Genomic DNA, 16792 nt, shown 5'->3' on the forward strand with positions numbered 1-16792 from the left:
CAGGAGGAATGATGCCAGGCAGAGGCCTGGCACCCTCAGCAGGGCGCCTTCCCTCCGCCCTCCCACCCCACCGCCAGACTCACGGGCGCTGAGGCTGGGGCTCAGGGGGCAGCAGTGTGGCTGATGCAGCAGGTCTTGGAGTGGGAGGCACCAGGAAGGTGAGCAGGCAGGGGGTGGCCCAGGGCGGGCCCAGGATGACTGGCCTCCCAGCCCTGCCTTAGCACCCGGCGGGCAGGGTGCGGGGGGCACTCCCCAGCCTGGCCCGGGCCCTTGGATGTGTTGCCCACCTGCCACCATCGCGTCCCCAGGTCTGTCTGCTCTGTGCATCTGTGTCCCCTCACACGCATGCACCCATCTGTCTATCTGCTTCCTTTCCAGTCACTGTGAATCTGCCTTCATCTCTCCCACTTTTCTATAATTCTCTGTGTGTATGTGTGTGTGCCATTTTTCTTTCTGATCCTTTCTCTCTCTTTATCCAACGCTGTTTTTCCCTCCCAGTCTCTGCACGTCTCCTGTAATTCTTTCCATCTTTCTTTGTGCCTCTGTCTCGTCTCTGCCTCCCTCCATCCCTGTCCTTCCGTCTCTCCCCACATCCATGTCCAAATCCCTCTCAGTCCTCCTCCTCTCCCAGTCTGTCTGTCTCCTGTCCTTGCTCCTCCCCCCGGCCCCTTCCTTCACTGTTCCAAGGAGTGGAATGGGGGGACTCAGGCATCACACAGGTGGGGCTGCTGCCAGGTGGAGGGGCAGGCAGGAGGGTGGGGGAGGCAGGTTGGGGCCTGTGGGATTCCAGGCCCAGGAGAGGGAAGTCCGCCCTGGGCCGGCACCCCCGCCACTCCGAGGGCTCCTCCGGGGCTTCACTTCCCTGCCCACCCTTCTCCCAGGGTCCTCGGGAGCCAGCTGTGGCCCTTACTCACTCTGTGACCTAGGTCCGATGACTTCCGGAATCTGAGCCAGCTCAGCTTCCTCCTCTGCAAAACTCAAGTGCTGATCCCTACTTCTGCAGGCTTGTTTATTATCACTTAGATCTCTCTCTGTCTTGCCCTCCTCTCTCCCCTAATGAGATGTGAAGCAAGACTAGGGGATAGGCTTGGGTTCTGACAGCAGCCAGCCTTGGCCCCAAATCTGGGCACTGCCCCTTCCTACCACAGTGACGTGGGATGAAGGACTCCACCCGGCTGAGGCTCAGTTTCTTCATCTGTGAGGTGGGGGTGACAGCTCTGCCTCAGGGGGTTGGGATGAAGACTCAAGGAGAGCCGGGTACAGCAGGCATCCAGCAAAATGTTGCCATGGCTGTCCTGATCGCCCCTCTCCCTCTCCCATTTCAAGTGTCCCCTCCATTCATTGGGGAGAAGAAATTCTCTTTCTAACTTCTGGAGAGGTTATGAAGACTGACCCTAAGAGGTGGGCAGAACTATTTTAAGACCAAGGCTGGGTCCTCTTGCTTTCTAGGGCTAAACCCCCTGTCTATCATCATAGACATCAAAATAGACCTGCACCCCACATTAAATATAACACATGCTCAACTCCGGCTGAGCCAAGTTGCAGTTGGCTTGTGGGAAGAATGTTATGTTTTATAGACATTTAATTAAATGCTAGTGAATTTTGATCTTGCAGCTTTCATTTGGTATTTTGGAGCTGACAACCTTGTCCCCTCACCGCCCCACCAACACACACACACAAACACACCGCCCCATGTCAGGTCCTTGATGGCCCTTTGAAAAGTTTATAAGCTCTAAACTTGTAAGTTCCTGTTGTGGCAGATTGAGAAAAATGGCTTTAATTTCTAATGTAATTTTCTCTAGTGCATTCACCTGAGGCTCCTGAGGGAAAACCCTTAACCTCTCTCATATTTATTTCAGCACCTATGGGGAGGGTAACTGATGAGCCCTCCCTCTAATCTCAACCAGCAGAGGGATTCAAATAGACACAGCCCCTCCTCCAGGTTTATTTATTCCAGACAGTCGCACACTTCCTTCCACTTCAGCCGTGGGTCTTAGGAGGGCTGGCTGGAGTTGGGAATTCTGCCAAGAAGATCCCCTGCTCAAGAAGAGTGGGAGCTAGAGGTGACGATGGAGATGGTGTTGGCGCTCAGAGTGGCCCCCAAGCTGAGGTATGACGATGCAGACAGCAGGTCAGTTGCTCCTCATGACCGTCTGGATCCAGTCCACGTATTTGCAAACATTGGTGTAGACCCCTGGGATGCCTTCTTGTCCGCAAGGCCCCACGGATCCCCAGGACACCAGACCCTGAAGGACCCCGCCACACACCAGGGGACCCCCGGAATCACCCTGGAAGACAAGAGGTGTAGGAGCATGGTATGAACATGGGGAAACCCTGTTCCAGTTTGCCTCCTGCCCCCTCACCCATGTCTTGGGCCTTGAGAACGGTGGCTCCATGCCTTGTCATCAGAGAAAACAAGCACAGCCACGTTTCCAGAGGACAACAGTGACTAGTGAAGAACACGTTGTCCCTAGGAGCCAATCCCAGGGAAGGAGGGCAGGCCTCTATGCCAGGGTAGAGGGTTCTCTCAAAGACAATGGCTGAGCCCTGACCAATGAGGGAAGAGAGTGCAGGCACCAATGACCAATCCCAGTGGGGGAGGGCGGGACTCCATGCCGGCTCAAGGAACATGGCTAGGGCCCTGACCAATGAGGGAAGAGGACAGCGGTACCAGTGACCAATGGTAGAGAAAGAAGACTGGACATCTCAAGAGTCCTCTCCAGGACTCTGGCTGAGGCCCTGGCCAATAGGGAGGGGCAGTCTTCTAGCTGGAGGACCAACAAGACAAGCTAGCCGGATTGAGATGAGAGAGCCCTCCGGCCCCTCTCTCCTGCTCCATCCAGGAATGGTTCTCACCTGGGCCAGCACCAACAGGAGGATGGATGGTATGGGGAAGACTCAGGACTGGAGAGACACGCGGTCACCTGCCTGAGCTCCGAATGTCCGCTACCTTTTGCTGTCCCTCCCTTTGTGCCCCACCCCAAATCTCTCCTGCTCTGTACCTGTGCTCCCTCTCTGCCCTCCACTCCCTGGGCTCTCTCCCTGGCGCCTTCTGTGCCTCTCCTTCTTTCTGACCTCATCTGTCTCCCCGGCTCCCCTGACTTGCCCTCTCCCCCCGCCGCCACCCCACCCCGTTCTCCCTCCCCTCTCTCCTGTCCTGGGTGTTGCCTGCAAGTCACTCACCTGGCAGGCATCCTCTCCAGCTTTGCCGCCCGCACACACCATGTTGTCAGTGATTCTCCCTGGGAACACTGCCCGGCAGGTGGCATTGGAGACGATGGAGAGGCTGAGGCACTGGAGTCGGTCTGGGAATGGGCCTGGAGATGGAAGATGGATGCTGGAGGATCCCCCAGTGCTTCCCTCATCCCGCCACCCCCCCACCCCCAAAGAGGCCTCATGGAAGCCCAATACAAGTTTATCCTCCACCCCCTCCCTGTGACCTCCAAGACAATCCTTGGGCCTTTAAATTTCAGATGACTTGATTACATAGTGGCTCTTGTTTTCAATTCATTGGCCCAGTCCCCCCGACCTTTAGCCTGTGACTCAGATACAGTGACTCTGGACCTGACCTTCTTCAATCCCAGCTACTGTGACTTTTGACCTTCAATCTTTTAAAATAACCCTTTTAGCCCACCTTGGCCTCACGTCTTCTCTCTGTCTCTGTCTTCACCTTAACCTCTGACCTCAGCTCTGCATCCTTTAAACCACTGGTTCCTACTCCAAAGTGGCCTCTGATCCTAGTTTACTTGACCCCAGACTCCATGACCTCTAACCTTTGGCTCCACAGACCAAACCCTATGGCTTCCAGTCCCAGACCGGTGACGCTTGATGGAACCCCAGTTTCCATCCTCAGATTGCGGTCGATATCTGGGTCCTATGACCTCAACTCCACAGTGACCAACACCGGAGTCCATGACCCATGACCTCAAGATTCTATTATCTATGCCTTTTTCTCTAGTCTGATGACCCTTGACATCTCTCTGCCTCTAACCTCATCCCTGACCCATGACTTCCGACTCCATATTCAACCACTGAAACACTTTGACTCCCAAGGCCCTTGATGTACCATATTCTCAGATCCCAGGGCATGATCCTGATGGGGGACCATTTACCCATCCTTCCTCTGAGAAGGCAAGACCCTTGACCTCTCACCCTATACCCCCAGCTCTGTCCCTCTGACCCCTGACCCCGGGACCCCCTTACTCCATGGGTGGTTGGTGGTGCCCCAGCCTGAGATGTGGCACTCGGTGCCAGCTGTTGCACAAGTCGTGGGCAGGGGCAGGGGCTGGACGCTGGTGGTCAGCCGGACAGGGGTGCCCAGTCGAAGAAGCCGGAGGTCATTGTCATGGTTCCCCAGGTTGCCTCGGTAGCTGGGGTGGGTCACCGAGAGGCCACTGCGTCGGATCTGTTCCGTCCAGTCCAGTTTGCTCAGGCTGTGTTCTCCCAGGCGCACCCAGTACCTGCTAGGGGGGCATGGCGGGTGGTGGGTGGGCTATCCCGGGGCTCCCAGACCCCCTGCTCCTCTCTACTACTCGGCACCTTGATGGCTTTCTCTTGCTCCTTCATTCCCTTGCTCTCACTCTCTCTGTCTCTTCCCATCTCTTGGTCTCTATTTCCATTGCCATCTCTCCTTTTCTAGCGTTCGTCCTATTTGTCCTCTCCAAGCCACTGTGTCACTTTCTGATTCTGATTCTCTTAGCTGGTGATGCCCACGGAGGCAGGGACATCTGTTAGTCCTGTTCACTGCCCCATTCCTACCACCCAGCAGAAAGCCTGGGTCATCACTATTGTCAACTAAATGAAGGGGGAAATGATGAATAGATTCTGTTTGTCTTGCTGGTGTCCCTCCCTGTCCCCACATCTCTCTGCCTCTCCATCCAAATCTTAGAGCATCAGACTTATGAAGCCCAATGCCCTCATTTTACAGATGGGACCACTGAGGCCCAGAGAGGTACCAGATATAGCCTTTGACAGTGCACAGAGAGTTTGGGTCAGACATGCGCCCACGGCTCAGACTGGGCCAGGGGATGCTGGACTGGTGACACACACCATGTGGGAAGGAAATGAGCCATGAGAGAACGTAGGGCCTGGGTGGGCAGGTTGCAAGGCCCCTGCCCTCCACCCCACAGCTCCCCACCCAGGTCCACCCCAGGCCCATTGTGAGGAAGTCCTACTTCCAGTCTAACCTCAGGCTCTCTTGTTGCAGGACCATCTCCTTACTCCTGTGAGCCCCACCCCTCCCCATCATGCTCCCTTGACCACCCTGAGTAGGGAGGCTCCCAGGTGGGGGCTTACCTGCCGCTGCAGTGAGCAGCCGTGAGAACCCACCTGCGGTCAATGAGGACCCCCCCACAGCGCAGACGGGTGCCCTCAAACAGCCCCACCTGCCAAGGCTGAGAGTGAGGGATGCACTCTGTGCCATTAGTGATCTTCTCTTCGGCCTCGTGGCTGAACGCTGAGGCAGGGACACAGGGCAGAGAGACGGGAGTCAGAGGCTTAGAGACTGTGGATCAGATAGAAAGAGGGGCACGCAGCTCTGGTGCACACAAGCAACAACTAGGAAGTCTGCGCGCCTCAATGAACGATCCCGGAAGATCCCACGTGCTGCAACCAAGATCTGATGTGGCCAAATAAATACATAAATTTGAAAAAAAAAAAGAGGGATACAGAATGGGCAAGAGAAAGGCAAGAGAAAGAAACAAGAAACAGAGATGGCGGGGGCTGGGGGGTAGGTCAAAGACAAGGAGACACAGACCCATGATACACCGAGAGAGACACACTGAAACACTCAGAGACACAGAGAGGAAGAGAGAGGAGAGAGATGCTTCAAGACAGAAATAGAGATTCAGAGAGAGAAAGGGCAGAGACATGGTGACAGGGAGAGACAGAGGGGAGATGGGCTGGTGGATGCAGGAAGAGAGGCACATGACCCCGGGAGATGGAAATGAATGGAGGCGTCGATCTGCCAGCCGCCCTCCCCTCCTCAGTGCTCGGCATTCGCATGAGGGAGGCACCCACCTTCCCTCTGGGGAACTCACCAACGAAACACAGGAGCAAAAAGATGCTGGCCCTCATGGTGGACCACTTCCAGGTTCTGGGGGGGACAAGATGCAGCATCTCAGAGATGGCAAGTGGACCCTCCAGTTCCCATCCCTTTCACCAGCAACTCCACGAGGAGGGGACGGTCCACACACCCATCCTTCTCTGTGCCCATCCCCCCAAGGGTCACCCCCGCCTCCAGCACCGGTGTCTGCCTGCCTCCTCCTCACCCGGTCTCTCTGCTTGCCGATTCCTCCAGGTGTCTGTCGCAATCAGCCTGTCGGTCTCTCTTTCTCTGCTATCTCTGCCCACCCACCAGCTTGTCCTTTCATCTGCCAGCTACCCTGCCAGTCCACGCTCCCGCGGTCCACCTGTCATGCTGTCCACCTGTCCCCCTCCTTCTGTCTGTCTGTCCCAGACCAGCAGCTGACACAGCTTTTAACTCTCTTTGTCCCAGCCCATGCTGTTTTTCCGGGTTGAGGGAAGGGGACAAGGAAGTCATGGGGTGGGGTGCCCTCTAATCCCGGGGAAACTCTTCTAGGCTAATAACACTTGACTGAGATTTACAGTTAAATGGAGGGGGGAGGGGGCCCGGATGACTCTGGAGGGAAGACCCAGCCCCTCTCCTCCCCTCCTCTCCAGACCGGTCAGCAGCCAGTGACTCACCGCCATCTGGGAGCCGAGTTCTAATCCTGACTCCAATGACAAGCCTCAGGGAGGGCTGGGGCGGTGGATCCCTGGGACTCTTCCTCTGAGAGGTGCAGGGAAGGGTGGAAATTAGAGTCAGGGAAACCGAAGGCAGAGAGAGCCCGAGAAAGAAGAGGTGGAAAGGGAAGAGGTTTCAAAATAGGTGAGACAGAGGAATTTCCAAACCAGGATCCAAGGAAACCTGGTTCTAATGGAAGTCTTAAAATGCGCAAACAATTCTTTTCCTGCCTTTCAGAGCACAGGTCTTATGATATCAGGTCAATTTATCTAATTCCATGAAAATTGTTTTGCATGGGGACTTCCACTGAGAAAGAAATGGAATAGGAAACAGGGAGGGTGAAAGAGATTTAGGGCAGAGTCCTTCTCTCTCATTCTCTTTCTGCCATCATCTTTTTTTTTTTTTTATTAAAATTCACACGACATAAAATCTAGCTTTTGGGGACTTCTCTGGTGGTCCAGTCCCCAATGCAGGAGACATGGGTTCGATCCCTGGTCAGAGAACTAAGATTCCACAATCTTCAGAGAAACTAAGCCCACTATGAAAGATCCTGTGTGCTGGAACTAAGACCCAACATAGCCAAATAAATAAATATTTTTAAAAAATCCAGCCTTTGAACCAGTTTAAAGTCTACCATGCAGTGAATTTTCCTGTACTCAGAATGTTTTGCAACCATCACCACCATCTAATTCCAGAATGTTTTCATCACCCTCAAAGAACACCCTCTACCTGTTAAGCTGATGCCTATCCACTGATGAATGGACAAATAAAATGTCTGTCCCTACTATGGGGTTCATGGGTGTTAAGTCACTTCAATTATGTCTGACTCTTAGCGACCCCATGGACTGTAGCCCACCAGGCTCCTCTGTCCATGGAATTCTCTAGGCAAGAATACTGGAAGCAATCCCACTGCTGGGCACACACACTGAGGAAACTAGAATTGAAAGAGACATGTGTACCCCAATGTTCATCGCAGCACTGTTTATAATAGCCAGGACATGGAAGCAACCTAGATGTCCATCAACAGATGAATGGATAAGAAAGCTGTGGTACATATACACAATGGAGTATTACTCAGCCATTAAAAAGAATACATTTGAATCAGTTCTAATGAGGTGGATGAAACTGGAGCCTATTATACAGAGTGAAGTAAGCCAGAAAGAAAAACACCAATACAGTATACTAACGCATATATATGGAATTTAGAAAGATGGTAACAATAACCCTGTATACGAGACAGCAAAAGAGACACTGATGTATAGAATAGTCTTTTGGACTCTGTGGGAGAGGGAGAGGGTGGGATGATTTGGGATAATGGCATTGAAATACGTATAATATCATATATGAAACGAGTCGCCAGTCCAGGTTCGATGCATGATACTGGATGCTTGGGGCTGGTGCACTGGGACGACCCAGAGGGATGGTATGGGGAGGGAGGAGGGAGGAGAGTTCAGGATGGGGAACACATGTATACCTGTGGCGGATTCATTTCGATATTTGGCAAAACCAATACAATATTGTAAGGTTTAAAAATAAAAAAAATAAATAAAAAAAAGAATACTGGAGTGGGTTTCCCTGTCTCCCTCCAGGGGATCTTCCCCACCAAGGGATCGAACCTGCGTCTCTTACGTCTCCTGCATTGGCAAGCTGGTTAGCACCACTTGGGAAGCCCACTATATTATTCAACTATTAATATGAAAGGAACAAGTACCGATGTGTGCCATACATGGAGAAGGGCTTCTGTGGTGGCTCAGTTGGTAAAGAATCCGCCTGCAATGCAGGAGACCCAGGTTAGATCCCTCAGTGGGGAAGATACCCTGGAGAAGGAAATGGCAACCCACTCCAGTATTCTTGCCTGGAAAATCCCATGGACAGAGGAGGCTGGCGGGGTACAGTCCATGGGGTTGCAAAGAGTCAGACACAACATAGCAACTAAACCAGCATTATACGTAGGCGAACCTTGATAACACTGTGGAGAGTGAAAGAAGTCGGTTACAAAGGACCACAAACCATACGATCTCGTTTATATGAAATGCCCAGAAAAGGCAAACTGATGGAGACGGAAAGTGGTTCAGTGGTCGCCTGGGGCTGCGGGGAGTGGGGATGGGGAGTGCTTGGTGGTTCTCTTTGACACACAGACTTGCAGCTTGTGGCTTCCACATAAAGCCAGTTCCTTTTTGTAGCTGGAGGCTCAAAGAGGACAGACCTCCTGCTTTCAAGAAAAGTGCCAAGAGCCTTTGTCCCCTCTCCCAGGGAGCCCCCCAGAGCTCTCAAGTCCCCGTGCCTCACACTTTCCTCTTGGGCATCATCATAAGCTCACTATGAAGCCCATTTTTAGGGAGAACTCAGGGGTGACGTCCCTGAGCACGGAGACCACCATAGGTGAGGAAACTGGGAGACGACTGAATGAAGCCGCTTGCTCACAGTCACGCAGCTGAGAAGAGGCAAAGCTGGAGTCAGAGCCCAGGCAGACTGGCTCCAGAACTTGTATTGTTAATCATTTCCCAAGTATGCGAATGAACGAAAGAATGACTAACTGAAGGAATATACGTGTGGATGTTGCTGTGGGTTTCAAAGAAAGAGGGTGAGCTTTTGGAAATGTACAGACTGGGTTGAAACCTCAGCTCCTCTCGTGACTCACTGGGGACCATGGGACACTCTTGTCTTGTCTTCTATTTGTCCATCAGAAAAATGGGTCTGGGAGGAAGCTAAATGTTTACCCACCACTTCCCCTTGGGGTCATCAAACAAGGCAACAAAAGATGAATGGGAGGGGAGAAAATAAATTAGGAGTTTGGGATTAACATAAACACACCACTATATATAAAATAGGAAAAAAAAAACCCAAACAAACAAGGACTACTATATAGCACAGGGAACTATATTCAATATCTTGTAATAACCTACAATGGATAAGAATCTGAAAAAGTATATATGAATATATATATACACACATATACATATATGAATCACTTTGCTGTATACTTCAAACTAACATAACAGTGTAAACTACACTTTGCCGGGAGCCACCATGGGAGATCCCACCCATGACAAAGGTCATGCGGAGAGAACCTGACAGGCAAAGGCGGATCAGGCCTCAAGGGACCCCCTGGATCTGCTCGAGCATCCACCCCAAAACCAGAATCTGTCTTACTATTTTGTGCCTTTCACCAACTCTTCTGACATTAACAGGGGGCTATCCCTGACCACCTTTCTCTGGAAAAAGTCAACTTAGGGCTTTAGTTAATAAGTCTCCTGGGCATGAAAGGAATATTTCTATTTTAACCCCTCTGTTGGCATTCTAGCTTGCCTGACAGGTTTATCCATACTCTTGCAATTAACACACATGATTGTTCACAACTCCCCAACCTTGAAAGGCATGGGAAGCCAAAACATTCCACAAGTCCTAATGAGCATAGAGTCCTTTAAGGGATGAAAAATTATTAGAATAGATAGTACTGGTAAAGGGCTTCATTGCTGTGCCAATGCTTGCTGCCAAGTGCCCATATCCCCTATCCATTGTGCACCTGGGAGTGCAGTAGTTGACACAGTTGGAATGTTTAAAAAAACAAGTAGCAGCCTTGGAATTAACCACATCAGACCTTTGAGCTAATTGGTTCTTTCTTTGCTGTGACCCACTGCACCTTTGCTCTGTGAGAATGTAACTCTGTTTAGTACTTTCTGAGGCTGGGAGAAATAAAGAAGAAACACTTTAAGGGAAAACAAGTTTTCTGGCTGATCAGGCTTTATCAAAAAAGGGTCATAAAATGTCCACAGGCCTCCAAGGCCAGAAGATATTGTACACAATATTGTTTATGGGAAAGGTATGCAGAAAAAGTCCTGGTTTCGATAAAGACAAAACAGATGTAATGTTTGGGCTGACGCTGTATGACTTTGCATCTTTCATTTCCCTCTATGTACAAGTCAAGGTATAAAAGTCCCTTTTGAAAATAAAGTTATGGGCCTCGCTCACTGAAGCTTGGTCTCCCCGTGTCATTCTTTTTTTCTTTTCTCTCCTTTTCTCTCTCTGTTCTTCTTTCAGGATGACTCCTTGGAACACAGGAGCTTTATTGGCTTTCTGTGTAAACCAAGGAAGATCAAGCCTCTTTCTCTTCCCTTTTTACTTTCCTTATTGCCTATGCCGTCATCCTGAGGGTATCCTGGATCCTGCTGGGGCTGGATCCCGGCAACACTTCAAGAAAAAAATGTAAACAAACATAAAAGATGTTTGGGGGCACTTTCCTAGTGGTCTAGTAGTTAAGAATCCGTCTGCCAATCCCGGGGACATGGGTTCGATCCCTTGCCCGGGAAGATTCCACATATCTCGGGGCAACTAAGTCCGTGTGCCTGACTACTGAAGCCTGCGAGCCCAATAGCCCAAGCTCTGCAGCAGCAAGAGAAGCCTCCGCAATGAGAAGCCTGAGCTCTGCAACTAGAGAGTATAACCCGGCTCGCTGCAACTAGAGAAAGCCCACACACAGCAACAACAAAGACCGAGCACAGCCAAAAATCAAGAAAAAAATTTTCAGTAATGATGGATGGGATATCATGTATGCTAAATGCAGACACAAGTAAGATTGCCCCTATCCATTTATTCCTTTTTATAAAGAAGGGACTTTCAAAGCTGACAGATGACAGAATCTTTCTGCAGTCTTCAGTTTATCCTTACACCTCTCTCTCATTCTATTTCTGTCTCATTGGTTCACTCAACAGACATTCTGCGGTTGCCCTGTGTACCTACCTGATCCTCTGCTGGGTGATGCTGGGGTCACAGAGTTTAATCAGAACCCATAGCGCCACACCCCCTCCCAGGTATTGCCCTGTTTTTCTACCATCCTTCCTTGCAAAACTTTTCCATGGAGATCTACTCACTGTTTGCACCCCACAGCCACAGTCTTTCTTGGGTCTCCAGAGATTTCCATGTTGAGCAATCCAACGGTCACCTGTCTGTCCCCGTCTTACTCAAGCTTTGGGCAGGATTCAAAACACGGCCAGCGCCTCCTCTCCCGGCTTCCTTCCGGGACACCATGCATTTCTGGTTTCCCTCCTACTCCTGACTCTCCTTCCCAGCCTCCCTCATGAATAGGACCTTTTTCCTACATCAGTGTCGGTACAAACAAGGGTGTTCCCAGGGCTCTGTCCTAAGCCGTGCCCTCTGCACCTGAGTGTGTACAGCTGACAGTTTCACCCATCACCTGGGGCAGTTGGTTCTCAGGTCTCTCCCCAGCTTTATTCCTGAGCATCCGACAGCCCACTGGACAAGCTAAACCTACCTCGCCATCTCTCCTCACCGACCTGTTCTCAGACCCTACACTTTCCATCTTTGTGGGTGGCTCCACCATCCACCCAGTGCCCTGCCCAGATTCTTCTCTCTGGAACCCAGCTTCTTTTCTCTCACTCTCTTCGCAGACCAGCCCTTGTAGTTTTTCTGTTTTTGCATTACAGAAAACAATGCACAGAAGACAGTGGGCTACAGGACTGTCAGACCCAATCACCACCCGATTACTGGGCTGCCTGATGCCAGCCCATGACTGTTTTTGAAACAAGGCAAGAGGAAGACAAGATCTTTCCACCTTTGTTCCCCATCACTACCCCTGACTGCGAGCCCTCCTCTTACAGAATCCCCCAGATTCCTCATGGAAGGTAGGGGTGGGAGGGCACAGTTTTTGAGGCACAAGCCTACTTGTTCTCCCATCCAACAGCTGAGGATTAAAGCCAAATTTCTATTCCCTCCGAACTCTGTCCGTGTTTTTCTTTTCTGTCTTTTCGGCAGGGAGAGAAAGGGAAGATTGTGGCGCCATTATCCTCCCCAAAGATGGCTTCGAACACTTCCTTCTCTACATCTTTGAAACCTGGCTCCCGAGCTCTGGCCCTCTGCAGCCGTTGCCCTCGGGCATGCCCACAGCCCATCTCCCTCTGTGTCCCTCAGGAGCTCTGCGTCTTACCCCTGGGTTATCTCAAGGAGGCCCCACCACCTACCAGTTAACTAGGCTGAATCCAGACACTGTCCTCCTTCTTACCCCTCCTCACACTGTTCCTCTTGTCTCCGATTCTCTCAAGCCCTGACTTGGCCCCAACTGGCCTTGTTCCCTCCTCCTAGACCCTCACCCAAGTCATTTACCTGGATTCTCAGCCTCTGACTGCCCCTCCCCACCTAGTCCACCACTCAGAAAGCCCTGGAGGGATCCTTCTACATCTAGAGGCTTCTCTGGTCCAGCTCACACCCCTCCTGTGGGTCCCTGGTATGCATTTGATTTTCCTTCTGGATTCTGGTCATGGAGGTTTTAAAATTTTTTGGAATTTTCCAAGTGGTAGGGGAAGGAGGCTGAGTGGTGAAGAATTGATGCTTTTGAACTGTGGTGTTGGAGAAGACTCTTGAGAGTCCCTTGGACAGCAAGGCGATCAAACCAGTCAATGTGAAAGGAAATCAACCCTGAATAATCATTGCAAAGACTGATGCTGAAGCTGAAGCTCCAATACTTTGGCCATCTGATGCGAAGAACTGACTCATTAGAAAAGACCCTGATGCTGGGAAAGATTGAGGGCAGGAGGAGAAGGGGATGACAGAGGATGAGATGGTTGGATGGCATCACCGACTCTATAGACATGAGTATGAGCAAACTCCAGAGGACAGTGAAGGGAGAAGCCTGGCATGCTGCAGTCTATGGGGTTACAAAGAGTCGGACACAACTTAGCGACTAAACAGCAACATTCATAGAAAAGCACGAAATTCACTAACTGGAGCTGTTTGTTTTTCTTTATTTAACAGTAATTTCTTGATGCTCCAACTACCTGGTTTTTGTTGCAAAAACTGCTGTGTATCCTGGCTCCTCCCTTATCTCTTGGAAAGTCCCCTGGAGCTCTCTGAGAGGCTGTCTTCCGGGGTTAAGTCCTCAGTATGTTTGTAAAATAAAACATATTTCTCAGCTTTGAGGTTGTGCGTTTTTTTTCAGTTGACAAGGTGGTGGCCCTAGCTAGGCTCCCACTCACAGTGCCAACTGTGGTCACCCCTCAGAGGTGGAAATGACCCTTTGGTGCATGTGCGGCATCATGAGTCATGACATCTGAACCAACGCTTGGATGAGGAAGTCCATCCTACTTCTGTGGGAGCGACTACATTATTCTTCATTATCCCTTCCTCCTGGGCTTCCCAGGTGGGGCTAGTGGTAAAGAACCCCGCCTGCCAATACAGGTGATATAAGAGACTCAGGTTCGATTCCTGGGTCAGGAAGATCCCCTGGAGTAGGGAATGTCAACCCACTCCAGTATTCTTGCCTGGAGAATCCTCAGGGACAGAGGAGCCTGGTGGGCTACGGTCCACAGGGTCGCAACGAGTCGGACACAACTGAAGTGACTTGGCACGCATGCGTGCCTCCCTTCCTCCAAAAAGCCTGACTTGAGTGTCCAACCTCCTCAACCCGCTCACAACCCATCTGCTTCTTTCATCTTAACATTGAATTTGTTAGGATGAAATTGTGGGCTCATATGCCCATTGCTCCCATTCACCTGGTGAGTCCAGCCTAGTCCCTTAAACAAGGCCTCACAAAGACTTCCCCAGTGGTCCAGTGGTTAAGAATCCGCCTGCCAATGCAGGGCACAGGAGTTCGATCCCTGGTCTGGGAAGATCCCACATGCGGCGGGGCAACTAAGCCCGAGCACATACCTACTGAAGCCTGCACATCCTTGCGTCCGTGGCCCGCAACAAGAGAAGCCACTGCAGGGAGAAGCCAGTTCACCACAGCCAGAGAGTAGCCCCCTCCACTCAGCATAGCTAGAGACAAGCCTGTGCAGCAACGAAGACCAAGTACAGCCAAACAATTAATTAATTTAGCAAAAAGTGAAACCAAACAGGGCCTCACAAGTGGGGCAGTGGCTCAGGACCTGCATCCTTCCGGACTTGCAGGGTAGGGGTGGGGCACGGAGGGGGGTGGTGGATGGGAAGGAATGTCCCTGGGGATGTTCTCAGAGGAGAAATACAGGAAGGTGTCTCCATCAGTCTGGAGGGATTCGACTCACTGCTGGATTGTCTTTAGGTCCACACGGCTGTAAAATGGGGGAGCTGATATTTCCCCAACTGGGGCCTGGAGAGAAAGATCTGAGAGGGCGTTATCTGCTGGACTGATGACAGGAAGTGTTCTTTTTTTGCTTTGGTCTCCCCCTTCCCCACCACCCATCTTTTCCCCTCCTCTCTTCCTCCACAGGCCTCCAAATTCCTTCTTACACAGGATCTCATTGTTATTAAAAATCCCCCTGGGGCAAAACAGGAAGGAGTGGGCAAGTGGTTACAAAGTCCCAGGAGATGCAAGGGAGGCAGGCGGTCTGAACAGCCTGCCACCTGGCTGGCCTTCTTGAATTAAAGTCCTGTTGGCAATCAGAGCCTCCTGCTCAAGTACGTCATTATTTTCTGTTCCGCTGGAAGGATTGGACCTCCGCCTCCGGTTCTCAGATCTTCAACTGCCACCCAAGGCGACCTGCTTGGGGCTGGAGCCTTGGAGACAGGGTACCATAACAATGACATCAATAATAAGAACAATAATGCTCGTGACAGCTGCCACTTAGGGAGCATTCACTCAGTACCAGGTGTTCTGAGTGCTTTCACGTATGAAATCAGTCCTCTTAAGAGTCCTCTGAAGTAGGTGATGTTCTCTTTAACTTTATTAATACACTGAGATGGTTCTTCATCCTCAGATGGGGAGAAGTGAATTCGTTGGTGGCACATTATTGTTAATGATCTGTACAAGCCTCCACTTTTGTTTTCCTTCTTTATTTCCTTTTGCCCTCATTTCCTTCGGCTGTTACCTTTATTATTGTATATCTTTTGCTAGTATTTCTGTCACTCCGTATCCTTTGTGATCGCTTTTTATTACTGTATATCCTTTGCTAGTGCGGGCTTCCCCCCACCCCCACCCGGCTATGGTTCAGTGGTAAAGAATCTGCCTGCCAATGTGAGGATGCAGGAGCCATGGGTCCCATCCCTGGGTCAGAAGATGTCCTGCAAAAGGAAATGGCAACCCACTCCAGTATTCTTGCCTGGGAAATTCCAGGGACAGAGGAGCCTCTGGCTACAGCCCACAGGGTCACAAAGAGTAGGACAGGACTGAGCAACTGAATTACAACAACAATCACGATTTGCAGTTATTTACTTTGTGTTGTTTATTTCCTGTGAAACCGCTGAGGGCAGAGTTTATGGCTGGTTAGTTATCTGATACACAGTTTGAACCCAAAACTCCTGGCCTTTCCCTGCAAAAATGTTGCTTCAGCTTCCTCCTATTTTAGTAAATGGCAGCTCCATCCTGACTCCTCGATCCTCTTTTTTTTTTTTTAATGTTGAACATTAAAGAAAATTTATTTTATTTTATTTTATATTGGAGTATAGTTGATTTACAATGTTGAGATAGTTTCTGGTGTACAGCAAAGTGATTCAGTTAAACATATACATATATCCATTCTTTTTCAGATTCTTTTCCCATATAGGTTATTACAGAGTACTGAGTAGACTTCCCTGTGCTATACAGTAGGTCCTTGTTGATTATCTACTTTATATATAGTAGTGTGTTTACATCAATCCCAAGCTCCTAATTTATCCCTCCTGCCCCCTCGATCCTCCTCTTTTTCTCACATTCTCTGGCTGAAATCAACAGACGCTGTGTAACAATCCCCTCAAACAGATCTAAAATCTGATCCCTGAACTCCTCCAAGGATGGCACCCTGATCCAAGCACCATCAGCTGTCACCTGGGCCATTGCAGTCGTTCCACACCAACCTCTGCATCTTCTTCTCTAATCTAATACATCAGGCGGGCTCCTGCCTCACGGTCTTTGCCTTTGTTACACTTTCCACTTGGGCATTTAACCACTGCACTTGAGGGTCATAGACAAAGATGTAACAGCACGGGGTACTGAACAAGGATTGTGGGTAAAAGAACAGAAGATTTGGTGGGAAATAGCTGCCAGGAGACCAAACCAGTTGATCCTCAAGGAAATCAACCCTGAACATTCACTGGAAGGACTGATGCTGAAGCTGAAGTTCCAGTACTCTGGCCACCTGA

The 16792-nt window shown here is 50.5% G+C and overlaps 1 protein-coding gene across 2 annotated transcripts; it reads right to left on the minus strand.

Moving 5' to 3' along the window:
* Positions 1-1750: 1750 nt before the first annotated feature.
* Positions 1751-11715, minus strand: KLK12 (kallikrein-related peptidase 12). 2 transcript variants are annotated; one of them, XM_010849676.1, is made up of 6 exons: positions 11617-11715; positions 6039-6094; positions 5296-5455; positions 4204-4460; positions 3184-3317; positions 1751-2288 (listed from the first exon to the last, which is right to left on the minus strand). In XM_010849676.1, exons 1-6 carry the CDS (start codon positions 11664-11666, stop codon positions 2133-2135), a joined length of 813 nt encoding a protein of 270 aa, XP_010847978.1. In that variant the 5' UTR covers positions 11667-11715; the 3' UTR covers positions 1751-2132. The 2 variants fall into 2 exon arrangements, with proteins under 2 accessions (XP_010847978.1, XP_010847977.1); XM_010849675.1 differs by having other exon boundaries at positions 4204-4463.
* Positions 11716-16792: the final 5077 nt, after the last annotated feature.

This window comes from Bison bison, unplaced genomic scaffold (genome assembly GCF_000754665.1).
Source record: "Bison bison bison isolate TAMUID 2011002044 unplaced genomic scaffold, Bison_UMD1.0 scf7180017864285, whole genome shotgun sequence".
NCBI lineage: Eukaryota > Metazoa > Chordata > Mammalia > Artiodactyla > Bovidae > Bison > Bison bison.

Excerpts from the sequence above, each read along its gene's own strand:
- KLK12 (XM_010849675.1), bottom strand. The coding sequence starts at position 11,666 with ATGGAAATCTCTGGAGACCCAAGAAAGACTGTGGCTGTGGGGTGCAAA. Across the intron at positions 6,095-11,616 it reads GTGGCTGTGGGGTGCAAACA|AACCTGGAAGTGGTCCACCA; the intron begins GTGAGTAGATCT and ends TGTCCCCCCCAG. Across the intron at positions 5,456-6,038 it reads TTTGCTCCTGTGTTTCGTTG|CGTTCAGCCACGAGGCCGAA; the intron begins GTGAGTTCCCCA and ends TCCCTGCCTCAG.